A 22,273-nucleotide genomic window follows, 5' to 3' on the forward strand; every position below is an offset into this window, starting at 1 on the left:
CTGAAAAGAGATGTTTAACTTAAGCATTGTATAAAGATATTGAGAAACTGGATGGTACACCATCAGAATTTAAAATTTTTATTTTTTATTTATCAGTTAAAAATTAAGAAATCTCTAAGTGGAGAAGAAAAAAGGATTAGACACGGAGATTCATAAAATATAAAGATTTGTTTTCCTTCATTTGTACTCTAATTTTTTTTTTTTTTTTTTTGAGAGCAGTCTTAGTATTGCCTAGGCTGGCATAAAAGTTACCATGAGGCTCAGAGGTGGCTTTGAACTCAAGATCTTTCTAGCTCAGCAGCCTCTTAAGTCCTACAATCATAGGTGCACACTAGTGCATATCCCTACACATATTTTCTGCTACTCGATAACATTTTTAGTAAGATACCAGCTGGAATGCTGGAATGCTCACAGTGCATATCATATGAACATACCTCTGTTCTAATAAACAAGGCATTTCTTCTTTTTTTCATACAGGACATTTTCCCTTTCATTTTATTTGTATTTACTTACTTTACATCCTGCTCACTGCCCACCTCCCAGTTTACCCCCTTCCCTTTCCCCTCTGAGAAGGTGGAGGCTCCCCCTGGGCGTCCCCCGCCGTGGCATACCAAGTATCTGTGGGGCTAGGTTCATCTTCCACTGAGGCCAGACAAGGCAGCCCAGCTAGAACAAATTCCACAGACAGGATTTTGGGACAGTCCCTGCTCCAGTTGTTCGGGATCCACATGAAGACCAAGCTACACATCTGTAACATATGTGCAGGGAGGCCTAGGTCCAGCCCAAAAAGCATTTCTTAATACTAATACCTTTTCTTCAAAAAATCTGCTTTCTAGTCTTCTAAGAGTCTCCTGATAGTTCTTCTCTGAATTTCTTAAATTCTCTTTCAACTAAAAAAAAAAAAAAAAAAGTTTAAAGGAAAGATTGGGACATATTCATAGAGAATTCTGAAGATACACTATCATATAATCTTGAACACACAGAATCAGTGTCATCACCTCTTAGCACATCTTCCTTTACTATCTTCATGATTACTAGACTGATAATGAGTTTCTTAAGACTTTCATGAACATCAGTTCCTAGAGAATTCAGATATACTCTTTAAGATTCACAAAATATAGCTGGGCGGTGGTATCGCACGCCTGTAATCCCAGCACTCTGGGAGGCAGAGGCAGGCAGATTTCTGAGTTCGAGGCCAGCCTGGTCTACAAAGTGAGTTCCAGGACAGCCAGGGCTACACAGAGAAACCCTGTCTTGAAAAACCAAAAACCAAAAAAAAAAAGGCTCAGGGACTGGCAAGATAGCTGAGTGGTAAAGAGCATTAAATGTTCTTCCAGATAGCACTCATATTTGGTGGCTTACAACTGCCTGTAATTCCAGCTCAAGGGATCTCATTCTCTTCTGGCCTCCAAGGGTATACAAACACAGATATACTTTATTTATTTATTTATTTGTTTATTTATTTATTTATTTGGTTTTTTTGGATTTGGTTTTTTTTTTTTTCGAGACAGGGTTTCTCTGTATACACAGATATACTTTATTTATTTATTTATTTGTTTGGTTTGGATTTTTTTTTTCGAGACAGGGTTTCTCTGTATAGCCCTGGCTGTCCTGGAACTCACTCTGTAGACCAGGCTGGCCTCGAACTCAGAAATCCGCCTGCCTCTGCCTCCCAGAGTGCTGGGATTACAGGTGTGCGCCACCACCGCCCGGCTCAGATATACTTTATATATTTAGGAAAGGTTCAGCTGAAGAGGGAAGAGCCACCTTGAACATGGGCAGTACCATTCAGTAGTTTGGGGTCCAGAGCTGAATGAGGAGGAAGCAAACAGAATGACTGCATTTCTCATTCTTTGCTCCTAACTGTGCGACCAGCAGCGTCACACTCTTGAGGCCATGATGGCCTGGCCTCAAACTGTGAGCCAAAATTCCCTAAGGTTGCTTTTACAACACTGAGAAAATACAGGTAAGATTTAAATAACGCAGGTAAAATGCTTAGCATAGTAGACATTTAATGACATAATACAATCCTCACCTATTACTTAACAACATTCTGTATTATAATTTGTTCTAATATACTAAATCTGTTTTATTTTCCTTTCTGATGTTCTTTTTACCATTTGCATTTAATTTTTCAAATGGCTCATTTTGTCACTTTCAAAATTAATGTCAATGTACCAGTTCATTTATGGGTCAAATAAACCCCATCTTAGCTGGAGATACATTATTAGACTCCCCTCAAAATCTGTATATCAATAAATTTTTCAAAAGATAATTAGTGGGGCCAACAAAATGGTTCAATGGGTAAATGTACCCAAGAGCCACACAGTGGAAGGAAATATCTGACTCCAAGTTATATTCTGACTCTCTCTCACACACACACACACACACACACACTGTAAATAAAAGTTAAGTTGAAAATTAGTGGCTGAGCATGGTGACTCACAATTGTAAACCCAGAAGTTAGAAGCCTGAGACAAAATAATTCCAAACTTAAGACCTGCCTGGAATATATAATTATTTGAAGGTTAATCTGAGACACAGAAAGATTGTCTCAAAAACTCAAATAAGGAGCAAGTGAGATGGATCAGAAGGTAAAGGGATAAAGATGTCTGTCATACAACCCTGGCAACTTGAGTTTTAAGTAAATGCGGATGGAAATGACTCTACAAAATGGTCCTCTCTAATTGTACAAAGATAGAGTGCTCACACATATACATACAACAAACACACTAATCTGGCTTTCATATTTTTCCTTTGAACTAGATTAACTTGAATCACTTTTCATAAACTAAATGTATTAGGCTCAACATGCAGTGAATTCTATACAAAAATCTCTTACCTATATATACATCACAATTTTACATATATGGGTCCCTCATATCTACCTCATTTCTTCTACATTTCAGATTCCACAGACCTGCCCTATTTTTTTCCAGTAAGGCACTAACTTTGCCCTTGAATTTTAAGTGTTCCTTAACAGCCCTCTTTAAACAGTCTGAAATCTACCTCTCCAACAGGTGGCAACATTGTTCTTTAAAAAAGAAAAATCACATCAGGGTACTTGAGATGAACTAGTTCTTTATTTAGATTCAGAATGTATAGCTGTATATAGGATGGGCAGGCAACCTAAGAGTTCTTTAATTGTATTAATTCCATCTCCAGCACTGTCATATAAAACAAAACTTCGATATTCTTCCTAGAAAACTTAGTATTTCTTCAATCATGGTTGCTTTAGTTTGAGGTGACCAAAACGAAAAGTACTTTGAGATTTGATAATTATGGAAAATCTAAGTAATGGCAATTAGATTCCATCGGGGTCTTCCGGGGTGTGTGAATCACCACCCTCTGCTTTTCGATACTTCTCCAGTTTAGCAATCAGTTCTTTCGCAGGATTGAAAACCCCATGGGTCTGTTGCTCACAAACATAGCATCGTGGAGTGGTTCGGAAATGCTGAAGTGCACAGGTCTCACAGAAATAATGTTTACACTTGGTGACAACCGGATTCTGGAAGGTTTGGCGACAGATAAAACATTTAAATGGTATTTCCTCATCATCACTTTCTACTTCGTAGTTCTCGTCTTCATACACACCGTAACGGCCCTCATCGAGTTCACGTTCTATCTGCCATCCGTGCTTGTAATCTGAACGGTCATGGAGGAATTTGCAGCTGTCTCCAAAGCCACAGAAGCCAGTTTCCTTGTAGTCCTTACAGATGTCAGGCTGGTAATCCCAGCGCACCGTGGCACGTAGATGTTCAGGGGCTCGGATGGGGCCCTTTCTCACCATGCCAGAGGAGGCATTGCCCATGGACGTATCTTTGGGCTTCATGTATTTCTGGTAATTATTAATTCCACGATAGATTTTATCATCCTCCTTGCCTCTCAGCTCCTCCTGAATTTTCTGACTGCGCTCAAAAATGGCCTGTGCATCTCGCTCCTTCTCTGTGTCCAGTTCGTAGACTGCTGTGGCTCCCATATCCTCGGGCCCCACCGGTTTCGCCGAGCGCGTGGACTTGTAGACGACGCCCAGACTCTCATTCCCCGTCTTCTCCTCCTCTTCGCTGCTCAGATCACAGTAGGCCCCCTTCTGTTTCCCGCTGCCACTCGTCTTCTGGATCATTGGATTGTGGGCTGCCCGCTTCTTCTCCGGTCGCACAACCGTGCAGCCCTCGTCGCTACTGCTTCCGCTTTCCCCAGAGTCCGGGTCGCACGCCGGCCGCTTCCGGCGGCCAGCACTCCCTTTCCGCCCGGGCTTTTTGAAGAGGAAGGTGCACACCTGGTCCGCCGACTTTCCCTGAGAAACTTGTTCTGACATCTTCGCCTCCGAAGCGCCGAAACGGCTGGCAGTGGCTGCGGCGTGAAGGTTGGCGCGGGCTGCTGCGTCACTGCTAGGCAGCGCCGCTACGTCACTGCTGGGCGGCGAGGTGTGCCGCTGAGGCCGAGAACGTCACGGCGCATGCGCTAGCCAGCCGAGTAAAGGGTTTTGTTTTTTTGTTTTTTAAGTGAACCTAGGTATTTAGTCAAGTATTGCTGTGATTCTTGAATTACAACGAATACAAAACTCCCGCCTCAAAGAATTTACAGTCTATTAGGCAAAAGGTAAATCAGGATGTGTTCTGTACCAAACCCCACTGAAAGGTACAAGGAGTCGTTAAACAGAACTCTGGGGAAAGACCTCGAAGAGAAAGTGCATTTAAGGTAAGCCTTTAAATTCTAGGAGAAAATTTAATAGATAAAGATCTATTAGCAATTTATTGATAATAAAAGATATTCTGAACAAAACAAAACAGACAAAGGCTGGAAGTGTAGCTCAGTGGTAGATTGCTTCTCAAGTATATCCAAGGCTCTGGGTTCCAGCACCGAAACAGAAAATAAAGAAAACTTCAAAGTTATGTGAATATCCAATTTGGGTAAATTAAAGGGTTAAAAGACCGTGTATTGGTGTAAGTGTAGTGTTATAAAAGATTAAAACTTGATATAGGTAGGCTTAACTTACACACTAAACAATATGCTGTTTACAGCTTAGAACTACATAAAATTCTTGAGGGAAGTAAGCAGAACATTTTAATCCCAGCACTTGGAAGGCAGAGGCAAAAGAATCAGGAGCTCAGAGCTAGCCTGGACTACATGAGACCCTCCTCAAAATAAAATTAAGATGGGGGCTTGGAGAGATGATTCAGCAGTTAGAAGCATGTACAGGTCTTGCATAAGACCACACATCAGTCAGCTGACAATGGCTTCCAGCCCCAGCCCCAGAGGGTCCGGCACTTCTGCTGGCCTTTGCTGGTACATGAACACACATGCATACCCCTACTACCCATGCACATGATTAAAACATGAACATGAACACACATGCATACCCACCACCACCCATGCACATAATTAAAAATAAAATCTTTGGGACAAAAAGAATAAAAAACAAAGGTGGGGAGGCCTGTGCCTGTCATCGAGCACTGAGAGACTGACAGAAGAGGTGTGTCCATCAGGAGACCGGACTGGGCTAACAAAACAAACAGGCCACCTGTTACATAACAGGAGGGAGTCTCAAGCAACCAAAATACATAAATATTCTTACTGCAGCTGTGTATACTTGGCTATAAGGGTGTGTGGTTTTAAAGTATGCTTACAATTCTTTGTCAATGTCTGCAAATGATGGAACCTAATTTCCACCCTTAGACCAGATTTAGAGACTTGGTTCCAAATAATAGACTATGGGAGAATGTTACTGTGCCACTTGCAAGGATAGGTATACAGGTCAGGATAGAATGCTTTCATAGCACACAGGAAGCTCTGGGAACAAACACTCCTCCCCTGACACACACACACACACACACACACACACACACACACACGCACACCCCGATGATATATTCTGCACAGCTCTTGAATTCTTGAATTTTATACAGTCAGTGTCATCCTCCTACATATAGCAAGGACACTCAAGCAACTTCCTGAGGGGCCCAAGAGAACAGTGCTGAGGTCAACCACCAATCACTAGCAACACCTGCTCAGCCATATGACAAATGCTTAAGATGACTCTATTCGGAGTGATACCATGGAAATCAGCAAATAGTATGAAAACAGGCCTTTCAGGAAACTTCATGTATCCCTCCCTATCTATGCCTTCTAGTTTTTTTCCTCAAATTGTCCCTCTTCATCCTAAACACATTGTCCTGTAGAACTCATCTACCTACCCACTGGTAATTCCTAAGAACTGGTGGTTTACTTCAGATCAAATCAAAGGTTTATCTTCTGACTGACATGGAAAAGGGCACTGGCTAAAACTTGACAAGCACACAAAGAAATCAATGCCTAGGAAAAGATCACTGCCAGGCAGGTGGACTGAATCAACAGATAAAGGTGTTTGTCACCAAGCCTGACCACCTAAGTTTGATCCCTGGAACACAGCAGAAGGAAAGAACTGACCCTACAAGATGGCCTTCTCTGACCTACACATGGCTATATTCCACAAACACAGAAAATAGATATACATACAAAAAGAAAAAGAGGGGGGGAGAAGGGGGGAGGGTAGGGGGTGGGGGTGGGGGGTGGGGGTGTGTTGTCACGGGCCTTTAATCCTAGTACTCCGGAAACAGAGACTGTTGGATCTCTCCAAGTTTGCTGCCAGCCTCCTCTACAGAGCAAGTTCCAGGACAGCCAGGGCTGTTATACAGAGAAAGCTTGTCTCAAAACAAAACAATAACAATAAACAAAACAAAAAGGAAAAGAAAAAAAAACATTTAACAGTTAAGACTTTTCACTTTCTCATCTCTAAAATGTGCTGATATCTCACAGGGATAAATGTGAAAACTGTTTTGCAAGGGTTAAATTGTTAATCTGATCTCCTTTAAATAGAAACTAGAAAGGTGGTTCAGTGTTCCCAGCACCCACGTGGTGGCCTAACCTTCAGTAACTCTAGTTCCAGGGGATCTAGCATCCTTTTCTGGCTTCCTCCGGCACCAGGAATGCATGAAGTGCACTTAGATACATGCAGGCAAAACATGCTCACACATAAAATAAAAATAATTTTTTTTTAAAGAGAAGAAATGAAACAGAAACTTACATCTTCTAATTCTTTTTCCACTTGTATTTTTCTCTTCTGGAATTGTTTTATTGTCTTTAGCTCTGTCTGAATCATGCCAATTTCCTTGGCTTTTTGATGAAACTGTCCCTCCAATTCACTGACTTGTATAGAATACTTTTGTTCCTGTATTCAAAAAAGAGAAATTAACGAGTAAGAAAAAAAACAAAAAACAAGTGTTCCATACAGCTTTATTTAAGGCCTGAGCTATTTGTATCACTTCTTAAAAGAACTGCCCTTCTAGGCAGAGGCAGGCAGATTTCTGAGTTCAAGGCCAGCCTGGTCTACAGAGTAAACTCCAGGACAGCCAGGGCTACACAGAGAAACCCTGTCTCAAAAAAAAAAAAAAAAAAAAAAAAAAAAAAAAAAAAAAAAACCAGCCTTAAATAAGAAACAAATTCTAGAATATTTTTTGTCTGTGTGGCTCAGTGAGTTGAATGTATGGTTAACAGGTAAAACCCCAGGTTCAGTCCCTAGCAACAAATAAAACCTAAACCAAATTAAGACCCCTCTAAGGAGCCAGGCAGTGGTGGCACATGCCTTTAATCCCAGCACTTGGGAGGCAGAGGCAGTCTGATTTCTGAGTTTGAGGCCAGCCTGGTCTACAGAGTGAGTTCCAGGACAGTCAGGGCTACACAGAGAGACCCTGTCTCTAACCCACCCCCATCCACCCCTACCCACGGAAAAAAAAAAAAAAGACTCCTCTAAGGAAATAAAACCCAAACCAGTTAAGACCCCTCTAAAGTTCACAGCTTTTGTGCTCGGTAGCACAATCTTACGGAAAGGAGTTTCATACTATTAAGACAGGGTCTTTCCACTTAGCTCCCCACTACCCTGCCCTTGAACTCACTATTAGCCTAGGATGGCCTTTGAACTCTCAGCAGTCCTGCTGCCTGGACCTCCTGAATACCAGAATTGCAGAAACAAGCCAGAAAACTTGGGTTTCACTTAGTTTTTAAACTGTAGTCTTCAATTGGGGAAGTAGTATGCTTGAAGTCCTGGGTTCAAACCTCAGCACCACAGAGAGGAAAGTGTTTGCAGTTTTGATCAAAGATTTGTATTGATCAGTATTTAGAAGGAAAAACACCCCTTTTCCAAATATTTCAAGCCATTTTGAACTTTTTCTAGTAATCTCCTGGTGGTTGTATTTGCATTCTGAGATTGTTACTGTAGTAAGCCTTATAATGGGATACTCATGCTGATGTCAAAAAAGTGCATGGGTTTTTATTTTATTTTTTTTGTTTTTTGTTAAGGATCCAGGGTCAATCCCAGGGCCTGATGGGTACAAGGTGAATGCTCCACCACAGCGTCATCTCCTGGACCTTTTTTTCCCTTGTTCCTGTTCAGTCTAAAATAAGCAAGCGCACTAGAAATTTCGTTCCCTAACAAGCAAATGATTAGTAGATGTAGAGACACACCAGTCTTTCCTTCTCTTCCTTGGCCTTTTCTTTTGTTTCAGCCAACTGCTGCTTCAGTTTCTCTATCTGTAAAAGGTAAAATGGGAGAGAGTAAGGAAGATGCAGATATTGCTGAGTCCTGTTTCTATTCATACACTTTACTGTTGTCTGTGACATTAAAGCCAGTGAGGCAGGAGAGTGCATTAGGAGGAGGAGGAAGAGGAAGAGGAAGAGGAGGTGGAGGGGGACAGGGACTTCCTCATACACTTAATCTGCTATTGGCAGTTTCCAAGATCTGTCATCAGAATTATATGCATAACTCTTTGTTGTTGTTGTTGTTGTTGTTGTAAAAAGCACAGTGTGAGGCTGAGGAGATTGCTCAGTGGTTCAGAGTGTACACTTGCAAAGGACCCAGGTACAATCCCTAACACCTACATGATAGCTCACAACTGCTTATAACTCCAGTTCCAAGGGATCTTACATCTTCTGACCTTTGCAGTCTCCTGCATGTATGAGGCACGCGCGCGCGCGCGTATACACACGTACACACACACACACACACACACACACCCCTACAATGTTACATTTACTCTGTCAACCATTTTTAAGTATACATGTTAGTGGTGCTAAGTACATTCAAGCTGTTACATAAAAGCGCTCTAGAACATTTATTTTGCAATTCTCCTTTTCCCTCCTCTCTGCCTCTGGCAATCTCTTTCTACTTTATTTCCTTGAGTTTGACTTGAATCCTACAACATTTGACCTCCTGTGACTGGCTTGTATCATTTAACATAATATTCTGGAAGTTTACTATAGCGGAGCATGTTACATGTTTTCTTAAGGCTATACAATTGTCCAGAAATATGTATACCTGATTATAATTTTATATTTTGGGGAGGTTTATTAGAGGGAAGGGTAAAGACATCATTTCTCTATTTAGGCCTGGCTGTTCTGGAACTGGATATGTAGACTAGACTCGCTTCAAACTCAGATATCCACATGTGTCCTGGGAGTGCTGGGTTTAAAATCTGTGCAGCAAAAAACCAGCCTCACTTGATTTTCTCTACCTAGTTGCTTTTTTCAGGGTTTTTTTGTTATTGTTGTTTGGTTTTTTTTGGCTTTTTCGAGACAGGGTTTCTCTGTGTAGCCCTGGCTGTCCTGGAACTCACTTTGTAGATCAGGCTGGCCTCGAACTCAGAAATCCACCTGCCTCTGCCTCCCAAGTGCTGGGATTAAAGGTGTGCGCCACCACCACCCCAACACCCCACCCCCACCCCAGCTTTTTTTCAGATTTTTTTTTTAAAGTTATGTGCTGTATCTGAGTATGGTCACATGTATTTGGGTGCCTTTGGTGACCAAGTAGCATCAGATCTCCATGGAGCAGGAATTATGGATTGTCTTGTGTGGGTGCTGGGACCCAAACTCAGGTCCTCTGGAAGAGCAGTGCACTCTCAACTGCTAAGCCAGCACTCCATGTTTCTGAGTTGCTTTCATATCAGCTAATGTGAATAACACTACAAGAAAGAAAAGGCGATTACAGCAAAGCCATTCTGAAATAGCAGTGTGCTTCAAGTAGGGCTGAGGGTTAACTCTTCCTGGGACAAACAAAACAAAAAGCCTGAAGAAAATATAACCATCTCATGTAAACACAGAGGGAAGTTGTGAGATTCACAGTTTTCTACCTACCTACCATATTATCTTTTTCCTGATCTTGCTTCTTCAAGTAGCTTAGTACAGACATAGTGTCTTTTTCCAGTTTATATTGCTGTTTCTTTAAGTCTTCATTATTTTTTGCCAGTCTTCGGGAAGTATCACGATACTCAATCCTAGAGAGTTCTGTGACTTCCAATCTGGCCTCCCAGAGAGAGGCATTGGCTTTGGCTCGCTCAATTGCATGGTCATCTGCTTTGACTACTTTCCTGTAGAAGAAGGCATCGACAACATGTAATTCACTTGTATCATTTCTATGTTTGTTTGGCTTGCCTGGCACATAAAAGCATATATTGTTGGACTAATGCATTAATACATTAATAAGATATATATATATATATATTTGTACTCATATAAGAGACTTAAATTGGTGCTTCTTACTCAAGAGGAGAACTTTGGAGTATGACTATTATTTTTGAAATATGACCTTAAATGATGAGAAAAACAAAGAGGAAATAAGAAGCCAAATGTGTTTGATAAGTTCTATATCTTCTCATTTACTCCAGTCTCCATATTTTTTGTTTACTGCTTCTTGCTGTGCTGAGTGTCAGACCCAGTCTCAAGCATGCTAGGCAAGTGCTCTGCAAATGAGCTACAGTTCCAGATCTAACTCTTTCTCCTGTTTCACTCAGTTATGAGTCTGGGCCCACGTCTACATGAGGACACATTTGTTGTATGTCTGTCCTCTCCACAGCCTTTGTTGTTATTGTTTCATTATTTAGTTCTTAGACAAAGGATCAGGTTACTTGGGCAAGTATGTTAAGTACTTCACTTGTTGGTGCCACAGTACACCAGGCTTTTAGGATGCCTGAAACACACTATAGACATTGAAGCAGAGATGAGAAGGAAAAAAAAGAACCTTTGTGAGGGGAAAAAAAGTTAGACCTTGGGGATGTAGACAGGTAGAAGCAGAATGTACAGTAAACATACATCAGGAAGGAGAAGACTATATGGTACTCACATCAGGTAGGAAGTAGAGTCTAAGGTACGCATACATCAGGTAGAAGCACACTCACATCATAAGTTAGGTAGCAGTAGAATATATAGTAAACGTACATCAGAAAGAAGACTGTATGGTACTCATACATCAGGCAGAAGATGATTATGGTATTCATACACCAGATATAAGTAGACTGTATAGAATGTATTCATCAGGCTCTAAGTTTGATCCCCAGAACATAATAAAAGAATGGATTCAAAAGTGAGGTCCTTCGACATAAAGATTGCACCAACATTAACAGAACACTGTTGTACAGAAGGGACTAGCTGTATAAATAAAGCATTAGACCTTTCACCTGTATTTGAAATCTAAAAAGTCTCCTGTGAGTGTATAAGCAGATCTTTCCTTACATTGTCACCGTCCTTAATCTCTCAACTCCTGATTCTTAGTCCCTTCGCACACCTACCTTTTGTTCTCTTCAAATTCAGGCCAGCTCCATTCCCAATTTTCCAGCCCCACCTAGCAGCTGCTGTCCCTTCCAGTGTGAATTAGACACTAGGGAAGGAACGCCTTCCTACCATGTCTAATTGCTACCTGAAAGTGTCAAGGATGCTGGATGCAGTTAGATGTTTCTAAGAAAAAGGTCACTAAGTTACTGGAGAAACAATGGTTTCTCAAACAATGACCCCTGGGCCAGTCAAGGAATACAAAGTGTATTATTGTTTCTCCTTGTTCACATATGCACTGAAGATGGAGAACCAAAAGTATAAAGCATTGCTGTTGAGTTGCAGGGATGTGTTAAGCCCTTGGCAATTTGTAGAATGTGCTGCAAAAGTTATAATTTTTTTAAGATTTTTTTTTTTAATGAGTACACTGTGGCTGTCTTCAGACACACCAGAAGAGGGCATCGGATCCCATTACAGATGGTGTGAGCCACAATGGGGTTACTGGGAACTGAACTCAGGACCTCTGGAAGAGCAGTCAGTGCTCTTAATTGCTGACACATCTCTCCAGCCCATATTTTGTTTTCTTAATCATCTTGTAGAATATATGTTAATAGAAGAGGTCAGTGGTAGAATACTTGTGTGTCAGGAGGCCCTGAATTTAATTTTCAGGGTAGGAGAAGGGTCTACAAATGTATCATTTTACACCGGAAAAAAGCATAAGAAAAATGATAGAAAATATATAGTAGTGAACTATGGACTGTGGGATGACAGATGGTTTTCTTTCTCCTCTAGTGCTTTCTGTACTGAGTAAAAAATTACTAAGTTACTTTGCTGGAGATGGTACCTAGGACCCTGCACAACAAACTATCACTGAATTACATTCATAGACTTGTTTTTAAAGACAAGGTCTCCCTATGTAGCACTGGCTGTGATCCCCCTGCCTCAGCCTCCAGAGCAATGCGACCATGGGTCTGTGTTACTAAACTGGTCTCCAGAGAATACACTTTACTATCACAAGTTTAAGGGATTCCTTTGCAGTTCTCATTTATGGTGTTGAAGTCTTAGTGTGACTCCAAAGTCTTGAGGAACCATCCTGTAGCCCAGTAATTCTGTTGACATTATAGCAGAGACCCCCAAGGCACTATGGGGTTAGCACTAGATCTGTACCGTGTGTGTGTGTGTGTGTGTGTGTGTGTTCTGATCGGTCTGGTCAAATCTTTTCGCGTGCTCCCTTTGATCCAAATAGGATTCTTGAAAATCCAAGGAACAACTTTAACCACTCAGACAAGGGTTAGAACAGAACTACATCAGTTCATATCAGTCTCACAATGGAGGTCTCTCAGATCTTTGGGCCAATAAAGAATGAACAACAGGAGCTGTCCACAAAAGCCTAACAGAGGCAGATAGCAGTTCAAAATGCCAAGGGCAGGCAGGGGGGATTGGGAGCCCCTGCGCCGCCGTCGCTGCTCTTACTTTGGTTCTTTGTCTTTGTTCTTGCCTTTCCTCTTGTCCTTTGCCGGCATTTTGACTTCTCCTGGAGTCTCACCGTGCTGGTGTCCGGTTGGCCGCCACCTGGGCCGACTCTGTCTCTAAGGAAACCACCACGCCGAAGGGCTAACGTCCTCCGCGCCGTTGAGGGCACGCGGAGGGCGCACGCGCGTGACGTGTCCGCGGCGAGGGGCGGGGCGGAGATCGCTGCAAGGCGGCGGGCGTCCGCGCCAGGGCGGCGCGCGCGGTGAGTGTGCACGAGCCTCGGCAGCGCTCCGCGGGTTTGGAGCCGGGCGGGAGGCCGGGAGCTCGGGAGGGGCAGGAGTCGGGCGTGGGACTGCGGCGTCTTAGCCTCCAAAGACTCGCCCTGCGCCTCCTGAGGCTCCATCGCGGCTGGCTCTCCGACCGCCCCGCGCGCGTCCGAGCGGCGCCTGTGGGGCTTGAAGCGCCTCCAGTCGGGCCGGCGGATACCGTGACGGTCCTGCCCGCGTCCCAGCTTCTGTCTCGGCGGCGTCCGCGCTGCCCGCCTCATGCTTGCCTCCCCTCCATCCTCGCTTCTGTCCCGTGGGCTCCCTGGAGGACAGCGCACCCAGGGGCATCCCAGGCCAAACGCTTTCGGGGAGGCAGTTGACTTTCCGAGGGCGGTGTCTTGGGTGAGGCTGTCAGCCTCCGCGGGTCAGCGGACTAAGGTGCTCAGACTCGGGCTCCCCTGCCTGGAGCGCTGTGGCGGGGAGGATCGTCCGTCCCCGAATCTAGATGGCAGGTGCTTGGCTCCAGTCGACCGCCAGGTTCCTGTTAGCTAACATCGCCCACATCCTCTAGTGACTGAAGTCCTATTGCTGCAAGTTGCATAAAGTTGCAAGCGCATGCCTCACACCCCGGTTCCCGAGGAGTACTCCAGTATAATAGTTTGTTCAGAGGAGGAACCCTGTGATTATGCCTTCATTCACTAAGAGTGAGTGAGTCATTACGGAAGACAGGTATTGTGGCTGCCTTGTCAATAGGAGGCTTGGAAGAAGCTCTGTTCTGCTTTATCCTCCGTTTCAAATTACATTTAACATGTATTTGAAACATCATTGTTAGAATTCCCTCTCCCCTATCTCTAGGGAGACCTTAGTTTCTAAGCCCTTAACTATGAGGTGAAATCTTTGACCTCTAAAGCTTCCTTCCCCACCTCATTCCCCCCAGGGGGCGTGGTTTATGTGGTTTGTAAATTTTGCGGTTAGAGTAAGCTAGTAGATTTGGTAAGAGACCTTGGAAACCGGTTGAACCTTCTGCTAGCATGGCTAAGGCTTATTTTGACTATATTTCTGGTGCATTTCCCCCTTTATGTGTGATATGCCATAAACTCATGAGTGGAATCACCTCTACATAATGTACATTATCTGAGGTAATGTACATTACCTCTGAGAAGGAATCTATAAAGCACCTATTGCTAACAAGCAGAAAGGAAGTAGGTGTCATAGGTGTATATTTACACTTTTTTTTTTTTTTACAAAAATTTGTTGTAAGTCCAAAATTACCATTTTTTTTGTTTTTTGGATTTGTTTTTTTTCGAGACAGGGTTTCTCTGTATAGCCCTGGCTATCCTGGAACTCACTCTGTAGACCAGGCTGGCCTCGAACTCAGAAATCCGCCTGCCTCTGCCTCCCAGAGTGCTGGGATTACAGGCGTGTGCCACCACCGCCCGGCCCAAATTTACACCTTTTGAACATACTTCTACAGATTAACTCAGACATAAAATTTTGACTTTTAATAAAATAGTTTCTTTGTTGTTATTTTATTTTTTACCTTTATTTTTATCATATATATAGTTGTTCTGCCTGCATATATAACTTATGTACTAGGTGCATGCAGTGCCTCTGGAGGCCAGAAGAGGTCATTGGAACTTGAATTAGAGGTCGTTATGAGCTGACACATGGATGCTGAGAATCAAACCTGGGTCCTGTGCACGAGCATCTGGTGCTCTTAAACTTGGCACCATCTCTCCAGACCCCCACCCCCCTCTTTAGATAGAGCTTCACTATATGTATTTCTCTAGGCTAGAACTCTCAAAGACCTGCTTTCCTTTGCCTCTGAGTGCTGCAATTAAAGACGTGAGCCTGTCAAGGTTGCTTAATATATGCAGAGTGCTTTTTTTTTTTTTTCCCAGAACGGGATTCCTCCATTGTAGTCTTGGCTGTCTCTGTAGACCAGGCTGTCCTGGAAATTACAGAGATCAGCCTACCTCTGCCTCCTGAATACTTGGATTAAAGGCATGAGCCACCAAAGCCAGGTGACATTTGTTGTTGTTATTGTTGTTTTGTTTTGAGGCAGTATCTAGTATGTAGTTCTGGCTTTCTTGGAACTCAAGGTGTAGAGTTCCAAGGCTAGCCTTGAACTCATCTGCCTGCCTCTGCCTCCAGAGTGCTGGGATTAAAAGTGTGCACCACCACATTAGTTATGCACGGTGCTTTAAAGTACTTATAATTTATTGTATTTAATCAAACATAAATAATGTTTTTGATATTACAATAAAATTATATCATTTCAACTCTTTTTTTCTTGTTGTTGTTGTTGTTGTTGCTCGTTTGTTTGGCTCTCTTTGAGACAGTGTTTCTCTATGTGTAGCCCTGGCTGTCCTGGAAATCTCTCTGTAGACCAGGCTGACTGACCTTGAACTCTCAGAGATCCCCTGCCTCTGCCTCCTAGTGTTGGGATAAAGGTATGTGCCACCACTGCCTGGCCTCATTTCACTGTTTTGTGAATTTTTTATGAATTGATTTTTGTTTAGATTAAAAGTTAGGATGTAAATATATATCAGTTTTTCAAGGTCTCCCTAAATTTATTGATATTTCACAACCCTACTCAAAAACTACTTTTTAAAAAAATTAAAATGTGCCAGGCAGTAGTGGCACACGCCTTTAATCCCAGCACTTGGGAGGCAGAGGCAGGTAGATTTCTGAGTTTGAGGCCAGCCTGGTCTACAGAGTGAGTTCCAGGACAGCCAGGGCTACACAGAGAAACCCTGTCTCAAAACAAAACAACAACAACAAAAAATTAAAACATAGTAACATGCTCACTTCTCTGTGTTCCATTCAGCTGCAGCCAGTCCCAGTCCCCATATCCCCACAGCACTTGCTTGCCTTCTCTCTGTCTCCCTTTTTCCCTTTCTCCCTCACTCTCTGATTCATGGCTTCTTTTCCTTTAACTGTCAGTATATATGGTATATATATATATACCAAAAAGTAAAAGCAACATGCTCAGTCCATATTATTTTACTTACTTATATGTATATGATTTCAGGGATGTCTAAACAAGACCTGGTCAAGATGACACCAATAGGCTTGCTAACATGGCAGGGAGATATTTCACAGGGCCCCAACTCAACCCTAGACAAAGGACTACAGGCAACTAAGGAATGCTGAGAGTGGGAGAGAGAGTCTTCCCCAGGCAAGAGCCTCTCATTGGCTATTCAGTACCAGATGGCCAGCCATGAATATATATTTTAAAATGGCAGGGGGGGGCGGCGGTGAGTGTGTATATGAATATGTTGTGTGCATTAAGTCTGTTCTCTCCTTTCTGGGTTCTGGGAATTGAACTCAGGTTTTCAGGTTTGCATAGCAAACCTATGGATAGAAACCCTCCGTGGATTCATGGAGCCATCTTGCCAGCACCATGACAGTAATCATTGGAGAAAGGCCAAGATACTTCATTTTGGTAGAAGTAGTTCTAGAAACTACACTGTTTTGAACCTCCACATTCTCCACCAAAGAACTGGGTATTGTTATTCAGTCAGCTATTGACCAGAAGCAACTGATAGTACAGAGTATCCAATAGGAAGTTCCTGTTCAGAAGCTGATCCGTTATCATTTCCTTCTGGAGTTGCTGGGGTAGCTTTACTGTTAAGTTTCAGGGAAATACTTTGTTTTATTAATTTGCTTTGTCTTATTGTTAGGGATGTTAAATGCTTTTAAGACATAAGTTAGTGTTTTGTTAACTTTCTATGTTTAATTCTCACAGTTCTTGGTTGACACAGAAATGACAAGAATCTTGGCCGAATCTTCAAGCAGAGGTGATCATTATGACCTTGGTAAGTAGAGTATTCAGACATAGGTACCACCTCAGATAGCTTAATGCTGAATTTGTACTTCAGAGGTTTCTGCTTCTGGGTAGGAGTTGTTTATGTTATTCCTGAATTCGACCATCTTTTGCCAAAAGATACATATTTTTCTTTCTCAATGATTGTATTATTGTCAGGTGTCAATTGGAATTATTTTGTATCAAAATTAATAGTATTCTCAGTCTTTTCTCTAGGTGTTTTCATAATTCTTTAATCATTATTTTTTTGTGATTTTACTGGACTTTACTTAGAAAGTTTTACACTGAAAATGTTAATTCTGCTTTCATGAAACCTTTAGAATCCTATATATATTAGTATACAAACTATATCTGGGGGGCTGAACAGTATTTCAGGAGACATTTTTATCTTACTTTTTTAATCACATGGAATTGGTTCTTTCCTTCTATTTTGGGCTCTGGGGGTGCAACTCAGGTCTGTGTACATACAGAACTCCATTAAATGGACATTATTTTGTGATGTGGTTAGTTTACACCCCTGCAGGAGCACTATTCAGAATTCTTGAGGTCAAGATTAATCTTACCGATTAGATCCACTAAAATTCATGTTTTATTTGTATATAAATGGTATTAAGGCTGGGGATGTAGCACAGTAACTAGATTACTTGCCTGTCAAGCTTTAATTCCTGGGCTTGATCTCCAGCACTGCATGTACTGGGTGTAGCAATGCATGCCTGTGATCATGGGGCTAAAATGTAGAAGCAGGAAAGTCAGCAGTTTGGGTCCATCCTTAGCTACAAGGGTAAATGTCAACCTAAGCTACATGAGAACTTTTCTCAAAAATAACTTATACTCATGGATAAATACTACTAATTGACTGTTAGTTCTTTGCAAAGCATCATATTTTTAGTAATTATTTTTTCCAATATAGCCATTAGCATAAACTAAAAGCCAATTCTTTAAGAAAAGTGACCCTGGGTAGGCGTGGCAGTGTATATCTTTGATCTCAACTTTAGAGAGGAAGAGGAAGGTGGATATTCCTGAGTTCCAGTCCAGCCTTGTCTACTTAGGGAGTTTAGGCTAGCCGGGCGCCATAGTAGTGAGACTATATATTCAAAAAAGAGAGGGGTGGGGAAAGAAGATGAGACAGAGAGATATACAGAGAGGGAAGGGTGTGGAGGGAGGAGAGGGAGAACCACTATTTGTTTGTACTTTGATGTCACAGATCCTTCAGATACCCATCTGTTTAAGATATATTGTCTGACGTAAGCTCATACTCTTTTGGTTTATTGAGACAGGGTTTCTCTTTGTAGCCCTGGCTGTCCTGGAACCCACTCTGTAGACCAGGCTGCCCTCCAACTTAGAAATCCACCCGCCTCTGCTTCCCAAGTGCTGGAATTAAAGGCGTGCACCACCACTGCCCAGCAGTGTTCATACTCATAATACTAGCACTGTAGGGGCTGAACAGGAAGGATCCACTGTCTCAAAAACAAAAAAAAAAACCTCAAGTATTTACTGAATACAAAGTACATTCCAAGCTCCCTAGTAGACTAAGGGGTACTAGGGAATAAAAGAGGCCCTACCATAAAGGTACACACACACACACACACACACACACACACACACACACATCACATCACAAACAAATAAATAAACAAACAAGGCAACCCATTTTTTTTAAAGATTTATTTATTTATTATATGTAAGTACACTGTAGCTGTTTTCAGACACCCCAGAAGGAGTCAGATCTTGTTACAGATGGCTGTGAGCCACCATGTGGTTGCTGGGATTTGAACTCAGGACCTTCGGAAGAGCAGATAGTGCTCTTAACCACTGAGCCATCTCTCCAGACCCAAGGCAAGCTAATTTTAAAGTCATAACTAAGGGATGTGTGTTTGAGGCAAGCCCCAAGGCAAGCTAATTTTAAAGTCATAACTAAGGGATGTGTGTTTGAGGCAGGCCCACAATAGTACATACCTGTGATCCATGTGCTTAGGTGGTAGAGGACAGTAAATCTCTATGAGTTCAAGTCCAGCATGGTCTATGTAAAGAGATCTCTCTCTCTCTCTCTCTCTCTCTCTCTCTCTCTCTGATTAAATAAAAATTTTAAAATTAACAAAAATACTAAATAAAAAGAACTTAGAATGTCAGAAGTTTATCTTTTATCCTGCATATTAGTGTTAACTGCTTGTGACTTAAGGGCTAATATTGGTCGATTGGTGTGTTCACTTTAACTTAAGTTATTGAGTTGGTTGGTTGGTGAGGGGAATAGTGATATTTTTAGATTTTAATTGGAATAAGTCATCACCATTTAAAATCCAGCAAATTTTGTAAGTCTGTGCTTTCAGCGTATCCTTTAAGATGGCAGTATTTACTTGGCGGGGTGGGGGTGGGAGTCTGTGTGCCGGGATATGGCTGTGGAATTAGGGGTTGCTGGGGAGTCTGTTCTTACCCTACCATGTGTGGCCTGGAGATTGCACTCAGGGACCACACTTGGCAGCAATGCCCTAACATGAGCCATCTCACCACACAGCTTAGCTTCGGAATTACATGGGCTGGAAACGCGGGGGCCTGTGTTCCATTATTGCACCAATCAGTGGGAATAGCAAAACGAAAACAAAAATCCAAAACCTATCCCTTCAGTGAGTATGCGTGCTCTCCAGCTTGCCACAATCCCTGTTACATCCTGTGTTTTACATAGACTTCCACTCATTACACTTCCTTTAGGAAGTCTCTGTAGGTATGTGAGCCTGTATCTTCTATTGTAGATAGAAAGTGATAAACATGTTTATGTATTTATTCAATGGGCAGCTCATTACACGTATGTGAGGTTGCTCTGTGTTGAGTAGTTGGCGTTAGAGTGAGCCCCTGCTATGCAAGTTCTCTGAGCACAAGAAGGGTGAAGAAAGGAGTGTTTGGGAAGATGGTAGACCTGGGTTTCAGGATAGCATCAGTGGTAGCTGACAGACCAGTGTAGGAACCATAACAGCTCAAGTCTGGACCAGAAGTCTGAAGTAGTAAGGACCAGAATTTAGTTATCCGTGGAACTAGAAGGAAGGAGGAAGAGGGGAGGGATGCTGTAAATGTAGTCTTGGTAAGAATGTTGACTACAGACGGCAAGAGAGACTAAAGTTAAAAGCAGAAACAGTTTGAGTTCCTTGTGAGGAAAGCTGTGGTGCCACTGAAAACGTGGGTGATTAGTCAAAGGATCAGTTCACTCTCTTTGTAAAGGTGTGGATAAAGCTGGAGGGGCACTATAGAGGGCCAGATCAAAGTAGCTCTGGTTTGGAATTGCTATTCGGGGTATATGCAACTTAATTTTTGATTATTTGTGTGTCTGTCTGTCTCTCTGTGGGTATGTGCACATGAATACAGGTGCCTGAGGAGGCTCAGGATGTCAGATTCTTTGGAATTGGAGTTATAGGCAAGTGTGAGCTTCAAAGAAGCCAACTCAAATGTGGTTCCCTGCAAGAACTGCAATGGCTTTTAATTGCCAAGTTATCTCTCTAGCTTCTCTCTCTCTCTCTCTCTCTCTCTCTCTCTCTCTCTCTCTCTCTCTCTCTCTCTCTCTTGCTCTCTCACTCTCTCGCTCTCCCCCCCCCCCTCTGTGTGTGTGTGTGTGTGTGTTTAAAGGAAAACATAGGAAAATCCTACTACATCCTAGGATTCTATGGGATGCCAGAAGTATTTATAGTTAACAAAATGTAAAAAACCTCCGTTGAGGAGCTGGGGAGATATGGCTCAGTTCCCTAAGGTTCTGGCATGGTGCTTGTTGTGCAAACATGAGGATCTAAGTTTGGATTCCCAGCATCCACACAAGAAGCCAGGCATGGAACTATATACCTCTGACCTAAAGTGCTGTCGAGTAAAGCGAGACAGGCAGATCCCAGGGCCTTGCTGGCAGTCATTCTAGCTGAAAGCATGAGCTCTGCACTCAGCAAAAGACCCTGGCTCTCTAAAATGGAAACACTTCCCTCTGACTTCCACCTGCATGCACACTTCCAGTGTGTGCACACACATGGATGTGCACTGAGGAGCATACAGTTCCTACAGCCAAAGTAGTATATGGGCACTGGTCCGTTCAGGGCTGTTTAGAGTTACATAGTGGACCCACTCTCCCAAAAAAGGTATATGATGTCTTCATCTATACTCTTACTTGTGAGAAAGTTTAATTTATATATGAGGGATAGTAAGACATTATAAATCATAAGTGATAAAATAGGGTAAATATATGCTTTGATAATATATTTGAAACTTATGAATTGTTCATTTTTAGAATTTTCCAGTTAAGTATTCTCCAACAGCAATTATCTGTGAATAATTGAAATTTTGTTAGGCAAAACCATGGATAATGGGACTGCTGTAAATGCCTCCCCCAGTAAATATGAGTTTATGATGTAGAGATAACTTATCACCTCATATTTCACTATATTTGTTTATTGGGACAGTATAAACCCCAATTACGATGCAGTCTTATCTAAAAGGCTGATTCTCTTTGTGGGTGGCTAAGAAAAGACCTTGTGATTGTGGGGGAGGAGAGCAATAGCAACAGCTGTCTCTGGAAGGTGATTATTGCAGCTCATTCAGCCAAGCTTAAACAATGGAGAATGAAGGCTTGTACTGCCAGACTCATTTTGATATAAAAGCACACAGTTTCATTGTATAGAATGAGCCTTATGGGCACTCGTGGTCTGTGTCTGGCGCTGTTCTGATGGGAATAAAACATGGAAAGAAAGTATCTGAGTACAGGAAAGAGCCTAACATTTGTCTGACTACCAGCACATCAGTGCTAAGCCTTTCCTGGGAGTTAGAGGATTTGATCTGAGGATTGGAGGAATTTGTGAAGAAGGAGGAGCATGAAGAACGTATGGTTCATTACCCTTCTGATGGTGGGGAGCTCTGACTAGTGTGGTGAGGTCTGGGCTGAGCCGCATTATGAGACGAATAGCCTCACTGGGAAAGTCTATTTGTTCTCACTCAGATAACTAAATAACTCCTTGCCGACGCTTTATATAAAAATTGATTTTTCATTAAGCCTTTTTATTAGTTTTATTGATACTTTAAATGACATGTGGTTAAGTGTTTTTGTGATTTTTCAAAGCTGTCATTCTTAACTCTTTCTACCAAATTCAGTATTAATCTACCACTG

General features: G+C 42.3%; 3 protein-coding genes across 3 annotated transcripts in view; 1 reads left to right on the top strand and 2 right to left on the bottom strand.

Annotated features, from left to right (window-relative positions):
* The window catches only part of Bbof1 (basal body orientation factor 1), a 26,620-nt gene extending 13,384 nt beyond the window's left edge, over window positions 1–13,236 (bottom strand). Inside the window, exons 1-5 of the mRNA XM_052185432.1 lie at window positions 13,051–13,236; window positions 10,172–10,400; window positions 8,503–8,568; window positions 7,067–7,210; window positions 810–890 (exon numbers count right to left, since the gene is read on the bottom strand). Coding sequence (XP_052041392.1) covers window positions 810–890; window positions 7,067–7,210; window positions 8,503–8,568; window positions 10,172–10,400; window positions 13,051–13,100 — 570 coding nt within the window. The 5' untranslated portion in view covers window positions 13,101–13,236. The remainder of the gene's footprint in view (window positions 1–809; window positions 891–7,066; window positions 7,211–8,502; window positions 8,569–10,171; window positions 10,401–13,050) is intronic.
* Window positions 3,065–4,699, bottom strand: LOC127687139 (E3 ubiquitin-protein ligase RNF113A). Its single transcript, XM_052185451.1, has one exon. The coding sequence runs from the start codon at window positions 4,316–4,318 to the stop codon at window positions 3,305–3,307; it is 1,014 nt and encodes a 337-aa protein (XP_052041411.1). The 5' UTR covers window positions 4,319–4,699; the 3' UTR covers window positions 3,065–3,304.
* The window catches only part of Entpd5 (ectonucleoside triphosphate diphosphohydrolase 5 (inactive)), a 33,543-nt gene continuing 24,496 nt past the window's right edge, over window positions 13,227–22,273 (top strand). The window contains 2 exon segments of the mRNA XM_052185435.1: window positions 13,227–13,312; window positions 17,068–17,137. The gene's annotated coding sequence lies outside the window, so the exon portion shown is untranslated.

Source organism: Apodemus sylvaticus, chromosome 6 (assembly GCF_947179515.1).
Source record: "Apodemus sylvaticus chromosome 6, mApoSyl1.1, whole genome shotgun sequence".
NCBI lineage: Eukaryota > Metazoa > Chordata > Mammalia > Rodentia > Muridae > Apodemus > Apodemus sylvaticus.